The sequence below is a fragment of the Pyxicephalus adspersus genome, chromosome 9 (assembly GCF_032062135.1).
Source record: "Pyxicephalus adspersus chromosome 9, UCB_Pads_2.0, whole genome shotgun sequence".
NCBI classification, from domain to species: domain Eukaryota; kingdom Metazoa; phylum Chordata; class Amphibia; order Anura; family Pyxicephalidae; genus Pyxicephalus; species Pyxicephalus adspersus.
This window is the reverse complement of record NC_092866.1, coordinates 55,063,913-55,086,540: the sequence shown is the minus strand read 5'-3', so window position 1 is coordinate 55,086,540 and position 22,628 is coordinate 55,063,913. Positions and strand designations below refer to the sequence as shown.

The 22,628-nt window shown below is 38.1% G+C and overlaps 1 protein-coding gene across 1 annotated transcript in view; it reads right to left on the bottom strand.

Annotated features, from left to right (window-relative positions):
• The window catches only part of PPFIA1 (PTPRF interacting protein alpha 1), a 68,119-nt gene extending 57,269 nt beyond the window's left edge, over positions 1-10,850 (bottom strand). The window contains exons 1-2 of the mRNA XM_072422086.1: positions 10,589-10,850; positions 1,993-2,256 (exon numbers count right to left, since the gene is read on the bottom strand). Of these exons, the coding sequence (XP_072278187.1) occupies positions 1,993-2,256 (264 nt within the window). The 5' untranslated portion in view covers positions 10,589-10,850. The remainder of the gene's footprint in view (positions 1-1,992; positions 2,257-10,588) is intronic.
• Between the last annotated feature and the right edge of the window lie 11,778 nt (positions 10,851-22,628).

The following is a 22,628-nucleotide window of genomic DNA, read 5'->3' as shown; positions in this document are numbered from 1 at the left end:
TTGGAATGTTATTTGATTCAACAAACTATTCTAAGCAGCCTATTATGCCAAGTTATTAAATCATAATGCAACTTTCTTTTATGTAATGAAGTAGATTTTAGTTTATCATATTTTTTTGGTGAGGAGAGACTTTCAAATCAGCCATTTAGGGTAAATGATTATCTCTAGCTAGTTACTCACTTGTTTATTCCCAGCTTTGCCACAAGAGAAGACCCCAAAAATATCACGAGTGGGCAAGCATGCAACCTTCTCCCATGATACAGTTTAAGAGCCTCAGTGGCCCTAACTAATGACTCAACTCTACAGTAAGTAAATACAAGGAAAAAAGGGCTACTACTCCCATAAATACACCTAGTAATTGTCCAAATTCCCAATGGAATGTTGTTAGCCTTCTGTATTAATAAAACAAAGCTTACATCTGCAGCCTAGCATAATCTCTCAAAAGCAAAACATCACCCCAGGTGTCATAAATACGAAGCACATGCAGAGAAGCAACTTTGCCAGTTTTTAAGATGTGTAAATGTCACTGAAACCTCTAAAATAACTGGGCAACACCAAACAGTTAAGCAACTTTAGCAGATAATATCCACTCTAATTTAAGGGGTGAAGTTTGTGATCATCCCACTAAGATTTCAGGAGACTATATGCTGAATCAGCAAAGTGTTTCTTCATAGTTACATTGTCAGGTTAAAAAAAGGCGTAGGTCCATCAAGTTCAACCACTAGGGAAATAAACATACTACAACCTACAATATCCCAGATAAAACCCTACATACATGTGGATCCAGAGGAAGGCAAAAAACCCTTATAAAGCATGGTTCAATTTTCTACAACAAGGGAAAAAATCCTTCCTGATCCCATTAGGCAATTGGATGTTTCCTGGGTTTAACAGTCTATGTTGTTTTTACCTTAAAACTTTAATGCCCAGTTATATTCTGTGCTTCTAGAAAACAATTTAGCTGCTTCTTAAAGAAAACTATAGAACATGGTTCAACGTAGGGAGACCTAAAACGTTGCAATGATGATGCCCGTGCTTGAAGCACGATACTTACATTTTAGGAACAGAAATGCCAGGTCTTTTGTACACATAGGAGCCTTTTGTCTGCTAGCAATGATAGCCCAAGCAATTACATTCGTGCAACTTTGCAACATGCCACAAGCAATAAATACCTTTATCACTAAAGAATAGAGCTCATTTAGCAAAACTAGGCAGAATAAAATAGATGGCACCAGAGCTTCCATGAGTTGAATTTCCAAAGCAGGGTATAAAATTAAAGAGGTCTGATTAACTTCTCTGTTTGAAACGCTCACTTTAAACCTTTTTAAACACAGTATCCAAAATATTTCCGGACTACTGGCAAACACACTGCTCATACTTCTGAGAATGGCCATCATACCAAAATAATGGGTTTACAAGGGTATTTTGTGACTCTTGGAATCAAAAATGGCAGTACTAAAATTCTGGAAGCCTCTGAGCTCCTCGACCGAGTTAAAGTGGGGGGATGACTGCCATGGAACTTGCATCTTAAAACATTTTAATAGTGGTATCTTCCATAATTCTAACCCAACAGGAAACTCACAGAGAAAACCTGTTGCCAGCCAATAAAGGCAACAACTCTACACTTGCTTTGTGTTATTTGTGATTTACCCACTGTGTTCCAAGTTTTATTATGCCTTTGCATATTACCTGAAATATCTAACAACAATGTATATGCAAAGTAATAACAATTGGTTGAAATTTAGGTCTAACCTTCTGCAGATGGCAACAAATATTCATACAAAAAACTGACTTGTTGCACTCTTTTTTGAAAGAAGCAGCTGGGCAACGTAAAGATTCTCAGTGATTCTGTAAACTAAAGTCCATGCTAAAGAATGTGTTTCTTTACAGCTTATCAATGGTTTCCAAGTGATTAAAAGGCAATCAAAAACAAGAGAGAATCAACCCTTGAATTATCATTCTTAAAAAATGCAGTTAAGATAAAGAAAGATATACCTGTGGCAAAGCTGTGTTGAGTTGCCTTTGTAAAGAGTCCCGTTCATGGGTCACTTCCTGTAGTTTGCCTTGATTTATCCCTAGTGTTTCCTGGGTCTCCCGTAGTGTATCCAATAACCTATCCCTCTCTTCTAACATTGAAACCATTAGTTGCTCAAAATGGGAATCAGAGTCTGTCTGTAGTGGAGAGCCTGATCCATGGCTTCCGTTTCCCCCTGAAGGCATCTCAGCCTCGCTGATGGTTGGCATCACTTCGCACATCATCTTTAAAAAAAAGAAAGACCATATTAGTTTACAGTACATCATCATATAATACAAAAATTGAGCAAGCTTAAAGTCCAAAACAAAAGAAGCTTTCTTTATATTATTAAACAGGATTTATATATATATAGCACCAACATATTACACAGCGCTGTACATATGCAAATGACAGACACAGAGTGAGTGACACAGGAGGAATAGAGGACCCTGCCACAAAGAGCTTACAATCTAGGAGAGCTCTTAAAATACAGCACTTCAATGTATTAGGTGTTTACTAGCTGACTAAAAGATACCATTCACACTGCCAACAGCTTAGCTATTAATTGTATAATAAGTACAGATACACAAAAAAGCCTGATACGCAAAAGCCTGCATCAATGGCTGCTAATAAATATTCGGAAAAAAATCATATCTTGTGCTAGAGCAAGATTTCATTTTAATATTACAACTTATATTCAGTGAATATAACTAATTACCACTTCTAAAGTGAAGCTATTAATACCATTTACACATCCCATGAATCAGCAGGGTACATGTCTGCGTTAACAAATCTTAATATTCTGATTTAAAAAGGACAACTTTCTCTTGCCATGAATTAAAAAGAAATGCTTCAAAGCTTCCTCATTTTGGCCTACAGCCTAGTCAAAAAAGCACATGGTGTGGCTGCTTCAATTCATTAGAGAATAGAGAAAGTCTCCTGTTCTCAGACCCAGTTTGGTAGACGTGCAGTTGAATAAGACAATGCACACACAAAAAAAGAGAATTTGAAAGAATACAAAATCCTGATCATATTTATATATATAATAATAAAGCTATTCTCCATTAACTGTTCATTTTTCAACCTTTGTTTTGCATTTCTAAAAAACAAAGAGTAACTTTTGGAGAAATTGATTCTTTTATTGCCAATGACTTCAGCAGTGTCCTATAACGATTGAGACACAACACATCAAATTCTGCTTTTGTATCACTAAAGCTGATATAACATGAATAGCAAGAAAACTAGTATTGTGATCCCCTAAAAAGATTTACAACTTGGTAAGATTGTCATACAGTGAGGGAAAAAAGTATTTGATCCCCTGCTGATTTTGTAAGTTGCCCTCTGACAAAGAAATGACCAGTCTATAATTTTGTAATGGTAGGTTTATTGTAGCTGTGAGAGACGGAATAACAACAAAAGAACCCTTAAAAACCCAGTGCTCAGAAGTCAGAGCCTGATGTGCATTGTAATGAGTAAAATAAGTATTTGATCCCCTATCAACCAGCAAGATTTCAGGCTCCTAGGTGTCTTCACTGTTTGCAGGTAACGAGCTGAGATTAGGAGCACCCTCCGTAAGGGAGTGCTCCTAATCCAAGCTCTCCACAGAAGCAATCAATCAGATTCCAAACTAGCCACCATGGCCATAACCAAAGAGCGGTCATAGGATGTCAGGGACAAGATTGTAGACCTACACAAGGCTGGACTGGGCTACAAGACTATCGCCAAGCAGCTTGGTGAGAAGGTGACAACAGTTGGTGCGAATCACAAATGGAAAAAACACAAAATAAATGTCAATCTCCCTCAATGCAATGATCAGGAGAACGGTGAGAAAGCCACCCAGAACTACACAGGGGGAACTTGTCAATGATCTCAGGGCAGCTGGGACCATAATCACCAAGAAAACAATTGGTAACACATTGCGCCATGAAGGCCTGAAATCCTGCAGAACCTGCAAGGTCCCCCTGCTCAAGACAGCACATGTACAGGCCCATCTGCAGTTCGCCAATGAACATCTGAATGATTCAGAGGTTCGCCAATGAACATCTGAATGATTCAGAGGAGAACTGGGTGAAAGTGTTGTGGCCAGATGAGACCAAAATTGAGCTCTTTGGCATCAACTCAACTCCAGGGTATTGAAAACGGGTTGTGGATTGGTATTCCAGCATGACAATGACCCAAAACACACGACTAAGGCAACAAATGAATAGCTCAAGAAGGAGCACATGAAGGTCCTGGAGTGGCCTAGCCAGTCTCCAGACCTTAATCCTATGGAAAATCTGTGGAGGGAGCTGAAGGTTTGAGTTGTCAAACATCAGCCTCAAAAGCTTACGGACTTGGAGAGGATCTGCAAAGAGGAATGGGACAAAATCCCTCCTGAGATGTGTGCAAAGCTGGTAGCCAACTACAAGAAACGCCTGACCTCCGATTGCCAACAAGGGGTTTGCCACTAAGTACTAAGTCATCTTTTGCGAAGGGATCAAATTCCTTATGTCACTCATTACAACAATTCACTCATTCAGCACATCAAGTTCTGACTTTTGAGCACTGGGTTTTTGAGGGTTCTTTTATTGTTATTCTGTCTCTCACACCTACAATAAACCTACCATTACAATTATAAACGGGTCATTTCTTTGTGAGAGGGCAAACGTACAAAATCAGAAGGGAATCAAATACTTCTTTCCCTCACTGTATACCTCAATATTTGAGATAGACCTTCTGAGCACAGAAGGAAAAGTGCTGAACAGACCTAGAACCCGGAGGCATAGGTACTTTTGTACACACGCAGGCATAACTTCACCAGTGGCCAAAGAGATTCACAATAGACTCACAGAGTCGGATGCAAAGATAGTTTTGGAAGGTGCAGCAGTGAGCAGAGATTTCCTGTTTTAGTGTCATGAGGATAGGAAGTAAGGAGAAAACCCCTCTAATGGGAACACTAAATTAAAAGTAAATGGAATTTCGAACCCTTGCTCATAATCTACACGTGCACTATCCAGATAGTCTCTAAACAATAACTTTCTTCACAGAAGGTAAACATAGACTAAACAATGTTTTCTAACCTGTTTGTTATTCTTCAAGATAGACCTAAATATTCACTGGAATTACACACATTTATCTATGGCACCTACCAAAATGCAAAAAAAAAAAAAAAAAAAAAAAAAAAATTATAACTTCTCAGTACTGGAGAAGCGCCTATAAAACTGTGCAGGACTAGTTAGCACTCTGGCCTTGGAAGCACTAGGTCCCAAGTTTGAATCTCAGCCAGGACACTATCTGCATGGAGTTTGCAGTTTCTCCCAGTGTCTGCGTGGGTTTCCTCCCACATCCCAAAAAAAAAAAAAAAAAAAAAACATGCAGTCAGGTTAGTTGGCTCCCCCCCAAAAAAATTGACCTTAGACTATATTAAAGACATATGACTATGGTAGGGACATTAGATTGTGAGCTCCTGAGGGACAGCTAGTGACATGACTATGGACTTTGTACAGCGCTGCATAATATGATGGCGCTATATTAATACTGTGTAGTAATAATATAAATAAGGTTGGTGTTTAGCTTTACCATGTCTAATGCAGTAACAGCTAAGTTGCTAATCATCATGAACTCTACAACATGTGATTGATGTATGACATGCACATTCACAAGCAGACGGCAATTATTCGGCTAAATAATGCATGTATTAACGAAATAGATTTAAAACTTACCGAGCATTAAAGATAACAAGAAAACAAACATGATCATGCAATATAAGATGCTCTCTGTGCTGGATACACCCCTCACAGCAAGAAATGTTGATAAAAATAGTGTGAACCCACACTATACTAACAGGATGATTAGCCAAAAATAAATAAATGTGTTTGCCATGGCAGCAAAAGGATTATCTTCTATTTCTGAACTATAGGTTCTCACACTGTTATATAACGCTAACCAAAGCCCAATAAGTCATTTTTTTGGAGTGTTTTTGCATGCCCAAAGTTACATACATAAGCTACGGCATTAACATAAATGTACAAAAAAAAAAATAGTCTATTAAATTACTTGTCTTTCACCATGCCATCTACTTTCAGCTTATGAAATGTTGTTTCTAATTGCTAAGGGTTCATGCATTTGAACTATACATTAAATAGTAATGTTCTTAGGCAGCACTCTTCCTCCTAGAAAGACACAATGGACCTTGCAAGAGCACCGCACTGCACACAGATGATGCATGTATTGGCTTTGACTGGTGTGGAAAATGCTCTATGACTCTGGTTTGCTGTGTCTCAGTTTTAGAACATCAGAGCACGCACAGCATTACCACAAAGCAAAGCAGGACGCCGCTTTGAAATTGAAGAAAAGCAAAGGTAAAGATGAATAAAAGTTCTATTTTTAAAAATTGTGGATCAGGCAGGGGATTAATGCAAAAAGGGACAAGGATGTCCCTTGAGCAATACATACTCTTACCTGCCTGATTGCTTCCGGGAAGTAACAAAAACACCGAGCTGCAACAATGCACTGCTGAACATTGGTTACCAGAATACCAGGCTTTCCCTGCGCTTGCTAGGAGTTATATCAAATTGGCCCGGCCAATCAAAACGCCTGGCAACTGGTAAAACTGCTGAGCTGCAACAATATGCAGCTCAGCATTGGTTGTCAGGATACCAGGCATTCCCTGCTTCCCCTGCACTTGCCAGGAGATATGTCATCTTGGCCCCGCCAATCAAAACAGCTGAGCTGCAACAATGCGTAGCTCAGCATTGGTTGCCAGCATACTAAGCAATCCTGGCTTCTCCTGTGCTTGCCAGGAGTTATGTCATCTTGGCCCCGCCAATCAAAATGCCCAAAGATCATATGTAGGAATAGAAGAAGTAAAAATATAGCAGTGCCCCACGACACAATGGGAACGGGCAATTATAACAGGGTTTTGTTCTGCTTTAAAGCAAATAACAAAGACTGTTCAATTGCTTTTAAAGAAAGTAACTTTTTGCAGCAGCTGTGATCATTAGACCTCATAGTAGAATTAAAGTAAAGGTTTTAGTGTTAGACTGGCATGGCATTACAACCAGTCAGATTTGTATCTCTTTCTTTTTTTTTCTGTAAAGACATTTACTCCAGGTGTTGTGATCACCAAAGAAAAGAAAGTGAAGGTAAATCGAACGTTCTACTGCTACTGCAAAACCTTCCAATAGTTACACATTTTAATTGATTTGGAAACATATCACTTCCTGTAAACCTTATAAGTCTGGATGTGAATGGAAATCTCTCCGAGCAAACACAGATTGTCAACAAATAATAATGAAAAACGCTATACATTACAAGCTCCCGATCCTTGCGGCTGATAAAGATGCAACAAATAAAAAGGAGGTTTCTCTGCCTATTAGCTCACTTTCTGCAAAAGAGATTCAGTGTGCAATAATAGGGCTCATTTTTAAAGTAAAAATTCCTGCACTACTCAAAGTCTCAAGATGACCATAGATGCTGGAAAGCAACTGGCCTACAGCTGCCCGTTTTGCTCTTTTTCTTGCTAAGCGCATACATACAACTTTCATACATGTATACACATACCAATACCAGACTATGGGTCCTATACAGATTATAGATATAGCATAATCAGCACAGAAATGACAAACACGATAAGGAATAATGTAATGGAGGTTATACAACATGCTTTGTAGTTAAACAGTCCAGGGGTATTACAATTATGACACATTAGTATACATATTGTATTGACGATACTCATCATGAGGCATAATATCGACATGTAGTAATTACATACAAAACAGTGAGTGATGAGAGATAATAAAGGTATGATGTAAAAAAGAAACAGACAGCTAGTATGGGTATATATGCAGGATAGAATAAACAATACTAAAAAGTAGTGACAGACAGGAAGGGATGGATGAGGTAATACACATATGTTAATATAACAGAGAACAGTGACAGATATGCAATATAGAGGGAGTAACTAGTAAACACAGATGACAGAACACACCAAAACAGGTTGATGGGAGGGAGCAGATAGGTGTCATAACTTAACACAATATAACATATATAAAAGCAACAGATGCACACAACAAAGGAGATAGGATAATAGAAAAGATGTATCAGTGTTCTCCCCAGCCCCTCTTTGCTGGGCGCACCACCCGGTACTTTTCAGCAACCACCCGGCTGTTCTTGAGTGGTTACTGATGAGTTGGGTCACAATACAGGGGCTGCCACCCACCTACAATTTCTTCCCACCCAGCTTAAAAAAGTTTTTGGGTTGAGCACTGTGTAATAATATAACGCGAGTTAAGGACATCCGACATACAGACGACTCCTAAATATGAACGGGGCTTCCCTGCTCGCTGTGTGCAGGACAGAGGCTTGTTGGAGGGAGAGGGGCAGTTTGCATGATTTGCAGAAGAAATCTTTTGCTAAACAGCTGAGGTTGTGGGTGATCTTAAGGACTGAGCTCTTCTGCAACCTCTTGTAACTCTTTAATGACCAAGACAAACTCTGCAGTTGTTTCTTTTTGCATATCAAAGCACAGCTTTTATGTTTGTGATTAACTCACAGTGGGGATTTTATACAGTAACTGACACCACACTGCCTAAAACTGCCTATGTTGAGACAAACATCTGTCCTATTTGCATTTATTAAAATAATGTACCTGTTCCGACTTACATACAAATTCAACTTAAGAACAAACTTACACTGCCTATCTCATATGTAACCCGGGGACTACCTGTATTACACAAAAGTGACACTATGGGAGATGGAAAAGATAATAGAATGATATAAAAATACAATAAAAAAACAAAAATGAAACTATGGAGGTGGAAATAGGATAATACAGTAAACTAAGGTGGAGGGGGACAAAATAATAGTATGATATAATACACAATACCATTGTTTTGTGGAACTCTAGTGTTCCTTCAGAGATTGCTAGGAGTTCCTTGAGCGATTCAGAGCTCCCAGGTCAGTTACTACCAACACCAATGATCTTGTTGACCATCTGTAAGTGTGATATTCTTCCCACTGAGCACCACACTAATATACTGCAAGCTGTGACTATAAAAATTATAGCAAAGATTCCCCAAGACCTGAACGTTATTTCAAGGCAGTGTTCTCCTAAGCCCCTTTTAGCTGGGCACTTTTTGGTGACCACCCGGCTGTATTTGGGTGGTTAGTGAAGAGTTGGGTCACAATACAGGGGGTGCCCACCCACCTACAGCTTCTTCCCATCCAGCTTAAAAAAAAATATTTTGTCTTGAACACTGCAAGGATTCTCCCATGTTACAAAAAGGTCCATTAACACTTTACTATCCCCAGCAGTGACACTATGGAAACCAAAAAAATATTAACATAAAAAATAAATATAACATACCAAAATACACAAAGTAGTCATACACACCCACGCTGAAGGATAGGATAATAGACATGATATAATATAAATGACACACCATAGGGGAGGAGAGAACAATCATACATAGAAATGACACTGCAGGAATATAATTATAATAATAAACGTCATATAGATTAGTAAAAAATGTTTTCACAGAACTCCTTTTTTATTACCGGTACATTTGAATCCAATTAGAATAAATGTGATTGTGCTATGATAAGCTTTTCGGGGCAGGGTCCTCTCCTCCTCCTGTGTCACTGTCATTTGCAGCCCCTATTTATTGTACAGCGCTACATAATATGTTGGTGCTATATAAATCCTGTTTATTAATAATACAATATACACCCTTGGTTTCTATTAATATTAAACTGGATTTATATAGCACCAACATATTACGTAGCGCTGTACAATAAATAAGGGTTGCAATGAGAGATGGATACAGACAGTGACACAGGAGGAGAGGACCCTGCCCCAAAGGGCTTACAATCTAGGAGACTTCTATAGGGGACAGTGTGTGTATACACACCTCCTAGATTGTAAGCTCTTCGGGTCAGGGTCCTCTCCTCCTCCTGTGTCACTGTCTGTATCCGTCTCTCATTGCTACCCCTATTTATTGTACAGCACTACGTAACATGTTGGTGCTATATAAATCTTGTTAATTGTTATTAATAATAATACTTTTACAATATACTCGAATGGCTTCTATTATTATAAAATGGGATTTATATAGCACCAGCATAATACGTAGCGCTGTACATTAAATAGGGGTTGCAATGACAGACAGTGACACAGGAGAAGAGGACACTGCCCTGAAGAGCTTACAATCTAGGAGACTTCTATAGGGGACAGTGTGTGTATAAACACCTCCTAGATTGTAAGCTCTTCGGGGCAGGGTCCCCTCCTCCTCCTGTCTCAATGTCTGTATTCGTTTGTCATTTGCAACTCCTATTTATTGTACAATGCTATGTAATATGCTGGTGCTATATAAATCCTGTTTAGTAACAATAATGATGATAATAATCACACACTTTAAGACAATAGATCCTTTACAACACAACCTATAGGGGATGTGGTGAAATTTACAAAAAAAAAACATATAAATATAATAAACATTATACAGATATCACAAGGTAAAAGAGTGGGGGAGGGGAAGGTGATGGTTTAACACACGGTCCTGGCATGCAAATGAAGGAAGGGGGATGGTTTCCGGTTACCTTGCTGAGTGTTCCCGGTGTCCGGCCGGTGCAGTATCAGGCAGAGCTGGTTCATGGACCGGGGCCGGTATCAGTTCGGGGATCCCGGGGGGAGACGCCGGAGTCTTTAGACCGGACCGGGGAACTCCCTGCTCCGGTATTCCCCGCGTTGCCTTGTCCGGTGACTGGCACGGTGAGGGATTCCCTCAATCACTGTCCCGGGATCCGTCAGCAGGCCGCCTCTCTGTACCCGGCATACACCGCGGCGCCTGCTCACTGCGTGACGTGACCGGCATGCATTGCGTCACGCACAGGGCGGGATTCTGGAAACCTCGTTGCTAGGGTAACCCTAGTTCTAGGCCCGTGAGAGGCGAGGAGGCGGGTGGGAGTTGTGTGAGGTGGGGAGAGGCGGCTGAGAAGGCCGCCTACATTGTAAGCAGGGGCGGCTGTGTAGTTAAGCCTCGGGCTGGAACTCTTAATTAATTTGCTTGACTGAAAAAAAGACCTATTGTGCTTTACAACGAGGTAAATATAGGTAAACAATGTAAAGCGAACCTATTGTGTGTCAAAAAACAACATTTTTTATTTAAATTTAATTATTTTTGTGTCCCCCAATGAGCCTTCCTTAAAATTATTCTTAATAATAAACAGGATTTATATAGCACCAAAATATTATGTAGCACTGTACAATAAATAGGAGTTGCAATAACACAGTGACACAGGATGGGGAGGGGACCCTGCCCTGAAGAGCTTACAATCTAGCCTTACTTCCTGTCAATGGAAGGAAGTGGTGGAAAATCCCCACTAAAATTTACTTTTTTTTTGGTTTTTTGACTAAATTATTTTCAGTTCAAATATGCCAGTACTATAACATGAAGGTAAAATGGAGGCTGTTAGTAAAGTGAATATCTAATTCTGTGGGCTGTAAAGAGAACCTGTCTGTACAAACTGTCATCATGACTACATAGGAAGGTAAGATATTTTAGGATTAGTTTTCACATGTATCAGGAAGCAATGCAATAAACATGCATAAACATTATTATTACACAGTATTTATATAGCACCGACAAATAGCAGCGCTGTACATGTCCGTGTCACTAGCTGTCCCTCAGAGGAGCTCACAATCTAATGTCCCTACCATAGTCATATGTCATTAATACAGAGTTACACACCAACCTTATTATTAATATTACTACACAGTATATAGCGCCATCATATATGCAGCACTGTACAAAGTCCATAGTCATGTCATTAGCTGTCTCTCAAGGAGCTCACAATCTAATGTCCCTACCATAATCATATGTCTTTAATATAGTCTAAGGTCAATTTGGGGGGAAGCTGAAGAATATAACTTCATGTTTTTGGGATGTGGGAAGAAGCCAGAGTACCCGGAGAAAAGCCACACAATCACGAGGAGAACCTGCAAACTCCATGCAGATAGTGGCCTGGCCAAGATTCAAACCTGCGCTGCAATGGCCAGAGTGCTAACCACTGAACCACCATGAATTGAAATCCCATAAGTAATGCAGCCCATGTCAGAACCTTTCCTTTAGTTCCAATTTGGTAAAATAATGTTTAGTAGTAGTAGTGTGTGTTTAACAAGTAGTGAGGGTAGGGTGTACTGACAGGGTCTCTTTAATTAGTACTAAGGGTAGGTTTCACTGATATGATCTCTTCAAAGCTCATAAAAAGAGTATTAGATTTTTTTTTTTTTATAGATATATGTTGTGTTAAAATCTGACAAGCCTATATTTGTGTCACTCTGCTCTCTCCTCTCACCATTAGCATAACAGAATGTAATCACTACAGCACAATGCATTTCTTCCTTCGCTTCCAGTGCCTTCAGTCTGAGCTTCTTTAAAATCATGTGTATTTAAACGTACATAGCTTCCCCAGGTGATAAAACTGTAAACAGAGGACTCACCCCTTCAAAGGATGACATCCCGATCACACTGAATTACCCATCCACTGTGAAAGAATAGTATATAATATAAAGATTGTATACAAAAATAAATACAATTTCTCCTCAATGTTCAGTCTATACAAACACTACAGATGAACCCATATGTAGCTCAATGGAAAAGGCACAAACGGCCATGCTGTACTTCATGACATTACTCCCGCACAGCTACGTGGGAGTGCATTCATTCCTGCTAGCCACAGGGTAACCTAGGATGCCCTGGGTATTCCAGTACCCTACACTGTGCATGTGCGGCCCAGCAACTTTGTTCTTTTTTGATTGACAGTTTAGTATCAGGCAGGTAAGAATGCTTATCGCAGTTCAGGGGTTGCATTTGACCTTTGCATCATTTTCTTTGCAACCAGCTTGTCATGCAGGCAAAGTTGTCTCTGTCTACTTCCTGCCCTTGTGCATACATATATATAAATGTATTAGGCCACAGCCCTGCGTAATATGTTGGCACTAAATAAATCCTGTTTAATAATAATAATAATAATAATATTTGACCCAATTAGGGAGCAATAGTTCCCTGCTCTGGCACTTTATTCCCTGCAAAACCTGCTCACTTTACCTGTCACTACTATATATGCTATCTGCTACCTTAGCATTTATAATATACAGGCTGCTGTCATATACCCCATATGCTTTCTCTTAGTATACTCCCCATGTTGTAACCCTTATCCCTCTTCTCCTGCCCATGCTGGGATTTGTATTACCTTCCATGCTACACATACTGCTTAGTCTATCAACTGCATTCCTCCTTTCCAAATATTACCCCATCTTATATCCTCTTCATTCTTCTCCTACATATACTGCTTATCATCTGTGCTTGTCTCCCACACATGCTGTCTGCTAATTACTTTTTTTACATTGTAATATCCACAACCATGCCTGTTCTTAAAAATAGGCACACATTTTCTACACTAACATTCATTATTTCCCGTCCTTTAGCAAGCTATTTGAGTGATTGTGACCTAACATCTATCATAAGGATAGCTGGTCATTATTGTGATCTGGATTGAACATAATGTTGTAACAAGAAAGACAAGAATTAAACAATTTACCCTGTATTTGAAATCTATGCACTTTTTCATCTAAAAATAATAAAACTCTTTGTATGTTCATTCATGTGACTCTGTGGCATCATCCTTCCCCTTTTTGTCAACATTTTTTTTATGAAGTGCAAGACCTGGAAAAGTCTGCAAGATTTGCAGGAATTGGCAATAGGCCACTATGTAGTTATTTCTAACCTGAACTAGTTATCAATTGAGTTTCTGTCCATACAAAAGTTCACTAATGTTTGTACAGTATATGTTTTTATATTGACACATTTTTAAAATGTAGGGTGTTGTTAATGTTATACTATACATAAAAATTAAAATATGTTCATATCTATAAGCATTATAGCATATATGTAAGCAAATATACCTTAAAAATGTAAGGAGTTTGTCAGGAAGGTTCCTATTTTTCCAGGTCATTGTATATCTAATACTAGATAGTAAGCTCTTTGGGGCAGGGTCCTCTGCTCCTTCTGTGTCATTGTCTGTATCTGTCTGTCATTTTCAACCCCTATTTAATGTACAGCACTGTGTAATATGTTGGCGCTATATAAATCCTGTTTATTAATAATAATAATATTAATAATAATAATACTAGTTGGTCACATTCAAATATTATTGTCCATGTAATGTGGAAAACATCGCCTGTCCCTTTCTGCAATAAAACCCTGCCTGGTCGCAAGTTTTTTTTAGTCACTGCAGGGAAAGCCAGGATTGTTGGGTATACCGGTAACCAATATTGAGCTTTGCAGCCCAGCGTTTTTGACAGTTCTCTGAAGCAAGTACAAAGGATTATTGCAGAGGAGACATCGCCTATCCCTTTCTGGGCAAAAGGTAGTCAAAGGTGCATCAGATGCCTATGCAAAAGCTGCAGTGGAGCAGGGGAAACAAACTCATTACTACTTTTGGTTTGGTGTCTTTACAATTTCCATACCATAGATATTTCTGTGGGTACGGATTCCAGTAGAACTACCTCTTGGTAGAAAAATTGGACCGATGCAATAGTATGGCAAATTAAAGTGGCTTAGTTTTAAAAGTTTTAAAAAGCTTCTAACTTTCGTTTTAAAATTTTTCTTAATAGGTTTTATATACTAGTTCTGTTCATGTCAAGTCAACACATATTTTTTCACACTTCCTGCTAATATCAGCAGTGTATGCTGATATTTCAAACAGGACTTTGCATCTTTAGCAAATGGCAAACATTGTATTTTTGACCTCTGTTTTTACTCACGCAGCACAAGCCTGAGTGAGCAAGTCACACACAATGGGCCTGATGTAATAAAGCTCTCCAAGGCTGGAGAAGATACACTTTCATCAGTGAAGCTGTGTGATCCAGCAAACCTGGAATGGATCTGGTCCAGGATTAAAAACATTTGCTAGCAAATAGCAAAAGATATCCATTCCAGGTTTGCTGGATCACCCGCTTTCTGTGATGAAAGTGTATCTTCTCCAGCCTTGGAGAGCTCTAATAAATCAAGCCCAATGTGCAGTCTGTATACACTTTTTGATCCTTTTATATTAAATGGACAAGTGGACATGTAAATAGCTCAAAAGTTGGCCTTTGGGCTTCAACAACATAATGTTAGAAATAGCTGAAATGTAGCTTGTGGATGTAGCATTGGCATTTCCACATACATTGCAGAACTATTCTTCGTGCATTGTAGGATTGTGACCTAAGTGACATCAACTGCAGCATATGCAGTTTATAGAAGATTCTGAAGCAGTTGCATGGAAGAAGCCTGCAAGTGTTGTGGAATGAGGTAAGTAAACTTGCTCTAGACCTAAATGAGCATTTAACCCTTGCAGTGCAGAGGTAGCCTGCTACAAGGTACGTTTTTTTTAGATTCCTGTAAGGCTTAAAACATTTTTACAACAAAAACTGATGAGCAATATTGTGCTGTAACTATTCTTTATAATTATATATTATGCTTTCAAAGTTTGTACAGTCATCACTGGGAGTGGAAAGAATGGACAGCAATAAAAACATTGTCAGAAGTTCTAAACTTTCCACAATCTTCTAAAAATGTCTCCAGTAGGGAAATCAATATTTTGTAACAAAAGTATCTGTAGATATAAGGAATACTATGCAAAAGTAGGTAGTATGGGCTCTTGGCCCCATAAGCTGGTATTGCCCTCTTCAGTATAATTTCTCCAGTATCTGACATTTAATGTAATTAAATTGGTGGTGAATGTATAGGGTTTCTGAACATGACAGATTTGCAGTTTCTTTCATTTAGATTATGAGAAAAAATACACCATGCCAGTTTTGTGTCAGTTTTATGCCAGTTTAAAAATAAGGGTGTTGCACTTAAAAAACAAACAAACAACAGGTTGTCTACTCTTTTATGTAAAGTGAACATTCTGAGTTTAGGTACGCTTTAGGTGTACTTACTTTTTAACACAATTATACATCTAAAAAAAGTTTTTTAATTGATGTAATATTTTTTTTTTACCATAATCTAAACATTTTCAATAATATAGCTTTTGATGGAATACAAAGTAGATTACATTTTCAGTGTTATTGATTGTTATATTCTGTTGTCTGGCAGGCTGATTTAACACCACAGTCAGAGAGCATGCTTGCACCAATTGCTGTAACACATCCTTTGTTAGTAAATGGATATGGCTCAGCCTCTGCTTCTTTTACACAATGCATCAAGAAGAAAGCAAGAGATAAGAAATAACTGTTTAGGACATGGAAGAATAAAGAAACAAGAGGCCAGAGGGCAGTAATCATACGCAAGAGGTAACCCCTGCCAATTTCTATGTAGAGAAAAGTTTGTATGGTAATGTATGTTATCCCCTTTGGCAGTCTTGTTGGCAGATGTACTGCTGTACGATTACATCTATTTGAGAAGGTATCAAACTTCGGAACATTTTTATGTTTAATAGCGTGGCAATTTTCACAGCACTCAGTAATTCTCTGAGATGTTTCCCATATGGATGCCTTTATTTGAGTGGGAAAAATAACTGTTCCACTTTTGTTTTAAAGAGAAAATAATCAGCAAATTGAACCATTTATATCTTTTTTTAGTATGAATGCAAAATTGTCGGTCCATCATAAATATGCATTTTTTCACAACTGAGAGTGCCAAAAAGGTATAAAGTATTATAAGTGTAGAAAAATAGTAAAGGGGCATATTGTCTTACATCTTAAGTAAGGAAAATCTGTCACAAACTTGGACAACTTAGATGTAGCCTAAAGACTGCAAACTACATGCCAGAAAGTTGATCCAGACATACGGGAGGCTAAAATTACTTGCAAATCCCAACTTTTCCTATAACCTTTGCCCTTGGCTACCTGCTGATACTCCCCACTGGTTTATGTAACTGCCAACTGCATTTAAGGACCAGTGGTGAAGCTCAAGAGATGAAAAAAGAAGGGTAATTATCAGATTTAAAACAATCATGTGCATTGCCTAGGCATGGTAAAACAACAGGTTTTCTTTAAAGCTAAAATCTAGGATTAGCCAAAACCACCACACTGGACATGCTTGTGTATGTTTATTTTTTAGTATTGTAAAATTGCTTTTCTTTACAGGGAAGTAAATGGGAAGTTTTTTGTTTTTTTTATTTTTTTACCATATCCCTTGCTCCTCTGCAGGTTTGCACAGAGCTGTGCAGCTTCTCTTTCATTGGACTTGCAGGTTTTGGATGTCCTCTACTTACGATTTAGGCATATTGGTCCTACATTGTTGGGGATGATGTCAGTGCCTGTGACAGCAGTCTTGGCGAAGGCTGTAGAGTACTGATCACATGGAGAAAGAGCTGGTGGGAACGAAGTAATGTTGTTCTTTGCATCACCCCTAGACATAAACAAGAATTTAAAACTTGATGTATGAGCGTATCCCCCATGCAGAGTTTGTTGACAGATTCTAGAGTTAATTTTTTTTTCTCCCTTTCTAGCTGTACATAACCGCCTTTTCTTAGCTCCACATTGCCAGTTCAACTGCCAGGAGTGATGAACTGAAGCCCTATGTAAGTGATGAGTCAAACCAAAACAGGGCTTAGCACTCTTTTCTCACCCTGATGTGACAGAGCTAGACAAGCATGCAGGTTGTTTATAGAAGAAGGGGCAGGTAATACTTACCTGTAGTCTGTTGGCAATCTTCTCTGTAATGTACACTAAACGGCACATCTGCAGCTTAGTGTATGATGCCAGGTAGTTTAGCATAACCCCAACATGTGTGGGATTTACATAGTTTCAACCTGGCAAATCAAGATGGTGGAAGACCCGAACACGAAAATAGACAAGGTGAAGATGTAGGTGCCAGTGCAGAAAGGTGAGTGTACTTAACAAATTGCGAACAGGCAGGTTAGTTTATTGCAAAAAGCGATATTGTCTGTTTTGTTCAGCTATAAATAACCTGCCTGCTCGCATGTATCGTTCAGCTTTAAAACGAACATTTATTAAATGTGAAGTTTTGCTATCTTACATTAAATATCTAAAAGTGGTATTTGTGTTGAAACAGTAATTCCTTAACCTTGAATTCCTTCTTAAAAGTATGAGTTCACTAGTTTAGATGCTCTTCCTTACGGCCTAATAGCAGTGCATTTGCAGTGAGAAATCATTTAAGGCACAGCTTCTTTTTGTGATTTCACAGATAAGCTGGTTACTGTTTGGCCTTGGTGAAAAGAAAGCTGTACTTAAGTACCTGCAATGGTAATATCTCTACAATCCTGCTTTTATAATTTTGTGGATTTCAAATTTTACTGCTGTGCCCAGTGGTTTTGCTACAGACCAATAGTATCCAATGTGGAATTTGGGACTATGGCATTCTTTGCTTGGCACGTGACCCTATCCCCTACTTCATTTTTTTTTTACATTCCTTTACTCAGGACTTCTCAAAAGCCTCTTCAGTTTTCCAGAGTTATTTTTTACACATAACATTGTCCTCTTAAAATCCACTTCTGGATTGGTCACTACACATTTTCTTTCTAGTGACTGATTCATCATTGCTTACTTATCTGACAAGGTACCCACTGTCTTTTTAGGCATAGCTTATTCATTATTCTTCTTGTTTTTACCTTTTATCATTCTCAATCGTAAGCAGGACTTTCGTTCTCCCCTATTGTTTTTTTTTTGATATGCCACTAACATTTTTTGCAGCTCTTTACAGAATTCATAATCAGGGCTCTGTTTCTCAGATGAAGTCGTATTATAATGTTCCTACTAAAGTCAGATATCATTAAGCCAAACTAAAGACCAACTTAGCGGGGTGGAGGCAAATTAACCTACCAGTATCTTTGTACTTGTATTCAGAACATTTTAAACATTGTTTTAACTCCACTGTCATTCTTTTTACTATCTTGCTTATCTTTGATGTTCAATATAGATATAATTAAATAATCATAATATGACATGTACATGTAAAACATGCTCTTGTTTTTTCAGTGTAATAAACATTATGTTGATGACTAAAAAGTATTCCTTTTATATCCAGGGACACAATAAGTCTTTTGTAAATTCTGTCACCTACTATTTTTTTGAGACATTCACAGATCTATACGTACCTAATATGCATATGATACATTGATGATATTAGTATATATATTATACATTAATGACATAAACATTGTGATTAAACAAATCCAAAATCCAGGGTATCCCAGTGTATTTTATAGTATATTTATAATTAGGGGTAAGAAAAGAATATATATCAGCTATTCTCTTCAACCATTGGCTAAAAGTCGGGGGAATGTCACGCTTCCAATAGGTCACTATACACGCCTTTGCGGCATTTTTAAAAACAATGTAGAAAAGAATGTTTATGTCCTTTCTGGGGCATATTAGAAATGTGGATATGGTTATTTTTTTAAACAGAATAATTTTACAGTAATCACAGAAATCATATTTTTTTATTATCACATTTATCCAGCATTCTGCTTCTGCTCCATTTACCAGTACCTAAAACAACCCTATTATTAACAAACCAAATTCCAAACAGTCATTTTCAATAGGAAAGTGAATACTTTCCTTTGTTTTGGGCATGCTGCCACACCACTACTTTATTCAACCTCTGCTGAAGTCCACTGGCAAACCAACACTTTGCTATAGGATGTAGCATTTGGTATTGCAATTTCATGATGTCATAGCACATTTTTATTAAAGGGGAAACTGGAGATATTAAGGAACTCTGATCAACATGTAAGATATATGAATAGTTTTGGTAGTTATTTGCATCCTCTTGAGTATTTGCAATGCCAACATTTACTCTAGTAAGCATTAGTGTTACATGTTTTACTACTACCACTGATGTGAGCCTAGCACACAAAACTCTGACTTTAGCCAAACCAACAATGTAGCTGCAGAGTCTTATTGGCCCAATATAAAGTCAGTGCAGTGTGCATGCTATTTGTATACAAACGTTTAATTTTGTGCATCTCTTTAAAAAGTAGGCATGCAATCTCAATCCAACATCACACTGTATTTTTTTGTATATATGAGACGGGAGTTGTGCTGTTAGAAAGAGTTTTCATAGATGATGATAACCTCTGTTAGTGCAGGTAGATTTAAGGAATGTTTGGTATGTGGAATTCAAATAATTCCACTTGAGGGAATTTATTATGCAGTTTTTTTTTTATTTTTTATTATAAACATGCAAAAATTATTTCTTATTTTCTTCTTAATATGAGATATCTACAGATAAGAGATATCACAGATATCTTAGGTGTGAGTCCCTTTTATGGTTAATTATATATATATATATATATATATATATATATATATATAGTTAGTTTCCTTAACTACCAATCCAGCCCAACCTAGTGTTGTTCAGGACTCTTAGGCCCTAACCATATATCTTTTGCAACAAAGTCTGTGTCTTTACTCCCAGTTCCCCTTGGACCTCCTAGCTCACCAGCCAAGACAGAGCCACAGGAATAAGCAGGCTGGGAGTTTATATCCCCAGCCTAATTTCCAGGATGCATTTCAGGTGAGACAAGTACACCTGATCATACCGAGGCCTCTTTAAATCCCCCACCTGGCCAGGAAGCCTGGTACTTCAACCCCACCTTCAGGTTAGAAGGAAAACTGACTAAACAGAAAAATACTCTGCGTATAACCTGTATCTGGGGCAAATGTACCTGTCATCTTGGACGAAACCCTGTGATTTATTTGGCCAGGTGTTACAATGTAGCAATATATATATATATATATGTATTCCTATAATCTGCAAGTTTTAAGGGTTCTGCTTTCTCACCTTGAGGTTTGCAAAGCACAGTATCAGAGTATCAGAAGTGCTAATTCTGTAAAAAAAAAAAAAAAGCAATTCTGAAAAAATGTCTGAGATATTATACATTCTCTTTCCCTTTGATCTGAAAAGGGAAATTGACTCCTATAGTAGACTGACTTTGATTTACTCTGCAGTTGGTATACATAGTACTGCTGCTGTTGTTTAGTGCAAATAAAAACTGCTGGAGCTGGTAAATGTAGTAATTGTAATTGCTGTGTCCAGGGGAAAACTATACAGCTGTATAGGGGCTCTATAAGACTTTTCAAGCAATTTTCAAAGTTTGCTGTCTGACCCCAGTTGCATATGACGGAGCATGGTGCTGACTCCACTCCCTTTTTGCAAAAAAAAAAAAAACCTTGCTGTCCAGAATGTGTGACCTTTCTTTAAAGAGACATGGAAGAATAGCACCAACCCACTTGTTTTAAGTTTAAAAATGATTGTAGCTCAGCAAAACATCCCGTCAGTTTGTTAGCATAGTTTTGCTAAGTTGACAGGTTTATGTAAATGAAAAGAATAGGAGGATGTTTTTTTGACCTATTGAAGAGAGTAGTAGTATTTGAGGTGCAGTATCATTCAAAAGTTTAGACACTCTCCAATTCAATAGCTTTTCTTTAATTTTAGTATTTTCTTTATACTCCTTAAAGTAGCCACCTTTTTCTTTGATTGCCATCTTTGCACATTCTTGGCCTTCTCTCAATCAGCTTTATGGTTTTCCAACAAGGAGTTCCCAGATGTGCTTGTTGGCTGCTTTGCCTTTACTCTGGGGGCCCAACTCATCCCAAGCCATCTCATTTGGTTTTAGGCCCGATGAATGTGAAAGCCGGGTTATCTGACACAGCATAATGTGGTCTGTAATCTGAGGTGCTGTTAATTTGCCGTTTCTTGCAACTTGATGGTAACTGTAATGAACTTCTGCTGAAAAGGTAACTCTTGATTTTCCTTGGTCTCTTTTCCTGCAACGTCCTCATGAATAGCAGTTTCGTCATTGTGCTTGAGAGTGCTCTACTGCACTGTAAAAATGCATCCATAGCATTTTGCTTTTTAACATTTCCTTAAAAGTGGAAAAATAAAAATCACATGGGCTTGATTTGCTTATTTTTTACCCCTCTTATTTTCAAATAAAAGTATTTTGTTGTTTTGAGTTGATTTCGATGGGTCACTTGCGCTTAAAATTTTTGCATTTTTGTTGGCCACCAGTAGATGGTACTCTATCCTTATGTAAAGTTTCATGTCTTCATGCAGCATTTGTTTGTTATACACTATACACGAGGACACACCACCATCTAGTGGCCACAATTCTAATAGCTTGTTTAGGTCAGAGTATGTATTATACTTTTAGTGAACAAGCTTGCCTGCAAACCTCTTGTCTTACACATTCCTACTGGCCAAGGAGGCAAGCAATCCTAGTGATAGCCCAATAGGAATGTAGGGTTGGGTGTTGAGAAAGTGAATATATCCTAATACTTCCTTGAAGAGACAGAACATGATGATATTTTGTCATAGCCATAAAGGAGAGCTGCTCAAGTTGTATGTTCAGACACCTCTTTTTAAAATAAGTTACCTTATTGATGGCAGTTGCAAGCATGCAAAATGTAATCTGTGGGTCCTTAACTGTAATCATTCAGTTTAGTACATATTATACATAAGCGGTGATGTGAAAGAGTTTGAACTGAATTTTAGCCTTTGTTGTTTGCTAGTTAAAACCCCAAATGTTATTTTTTTGTGTGTGTCAGGATCTGTCAATGCCAAGAAAAGACACAAATCCTTACCAGCTGCAATTACCATTTTATTTATTTGTATGCATTCTT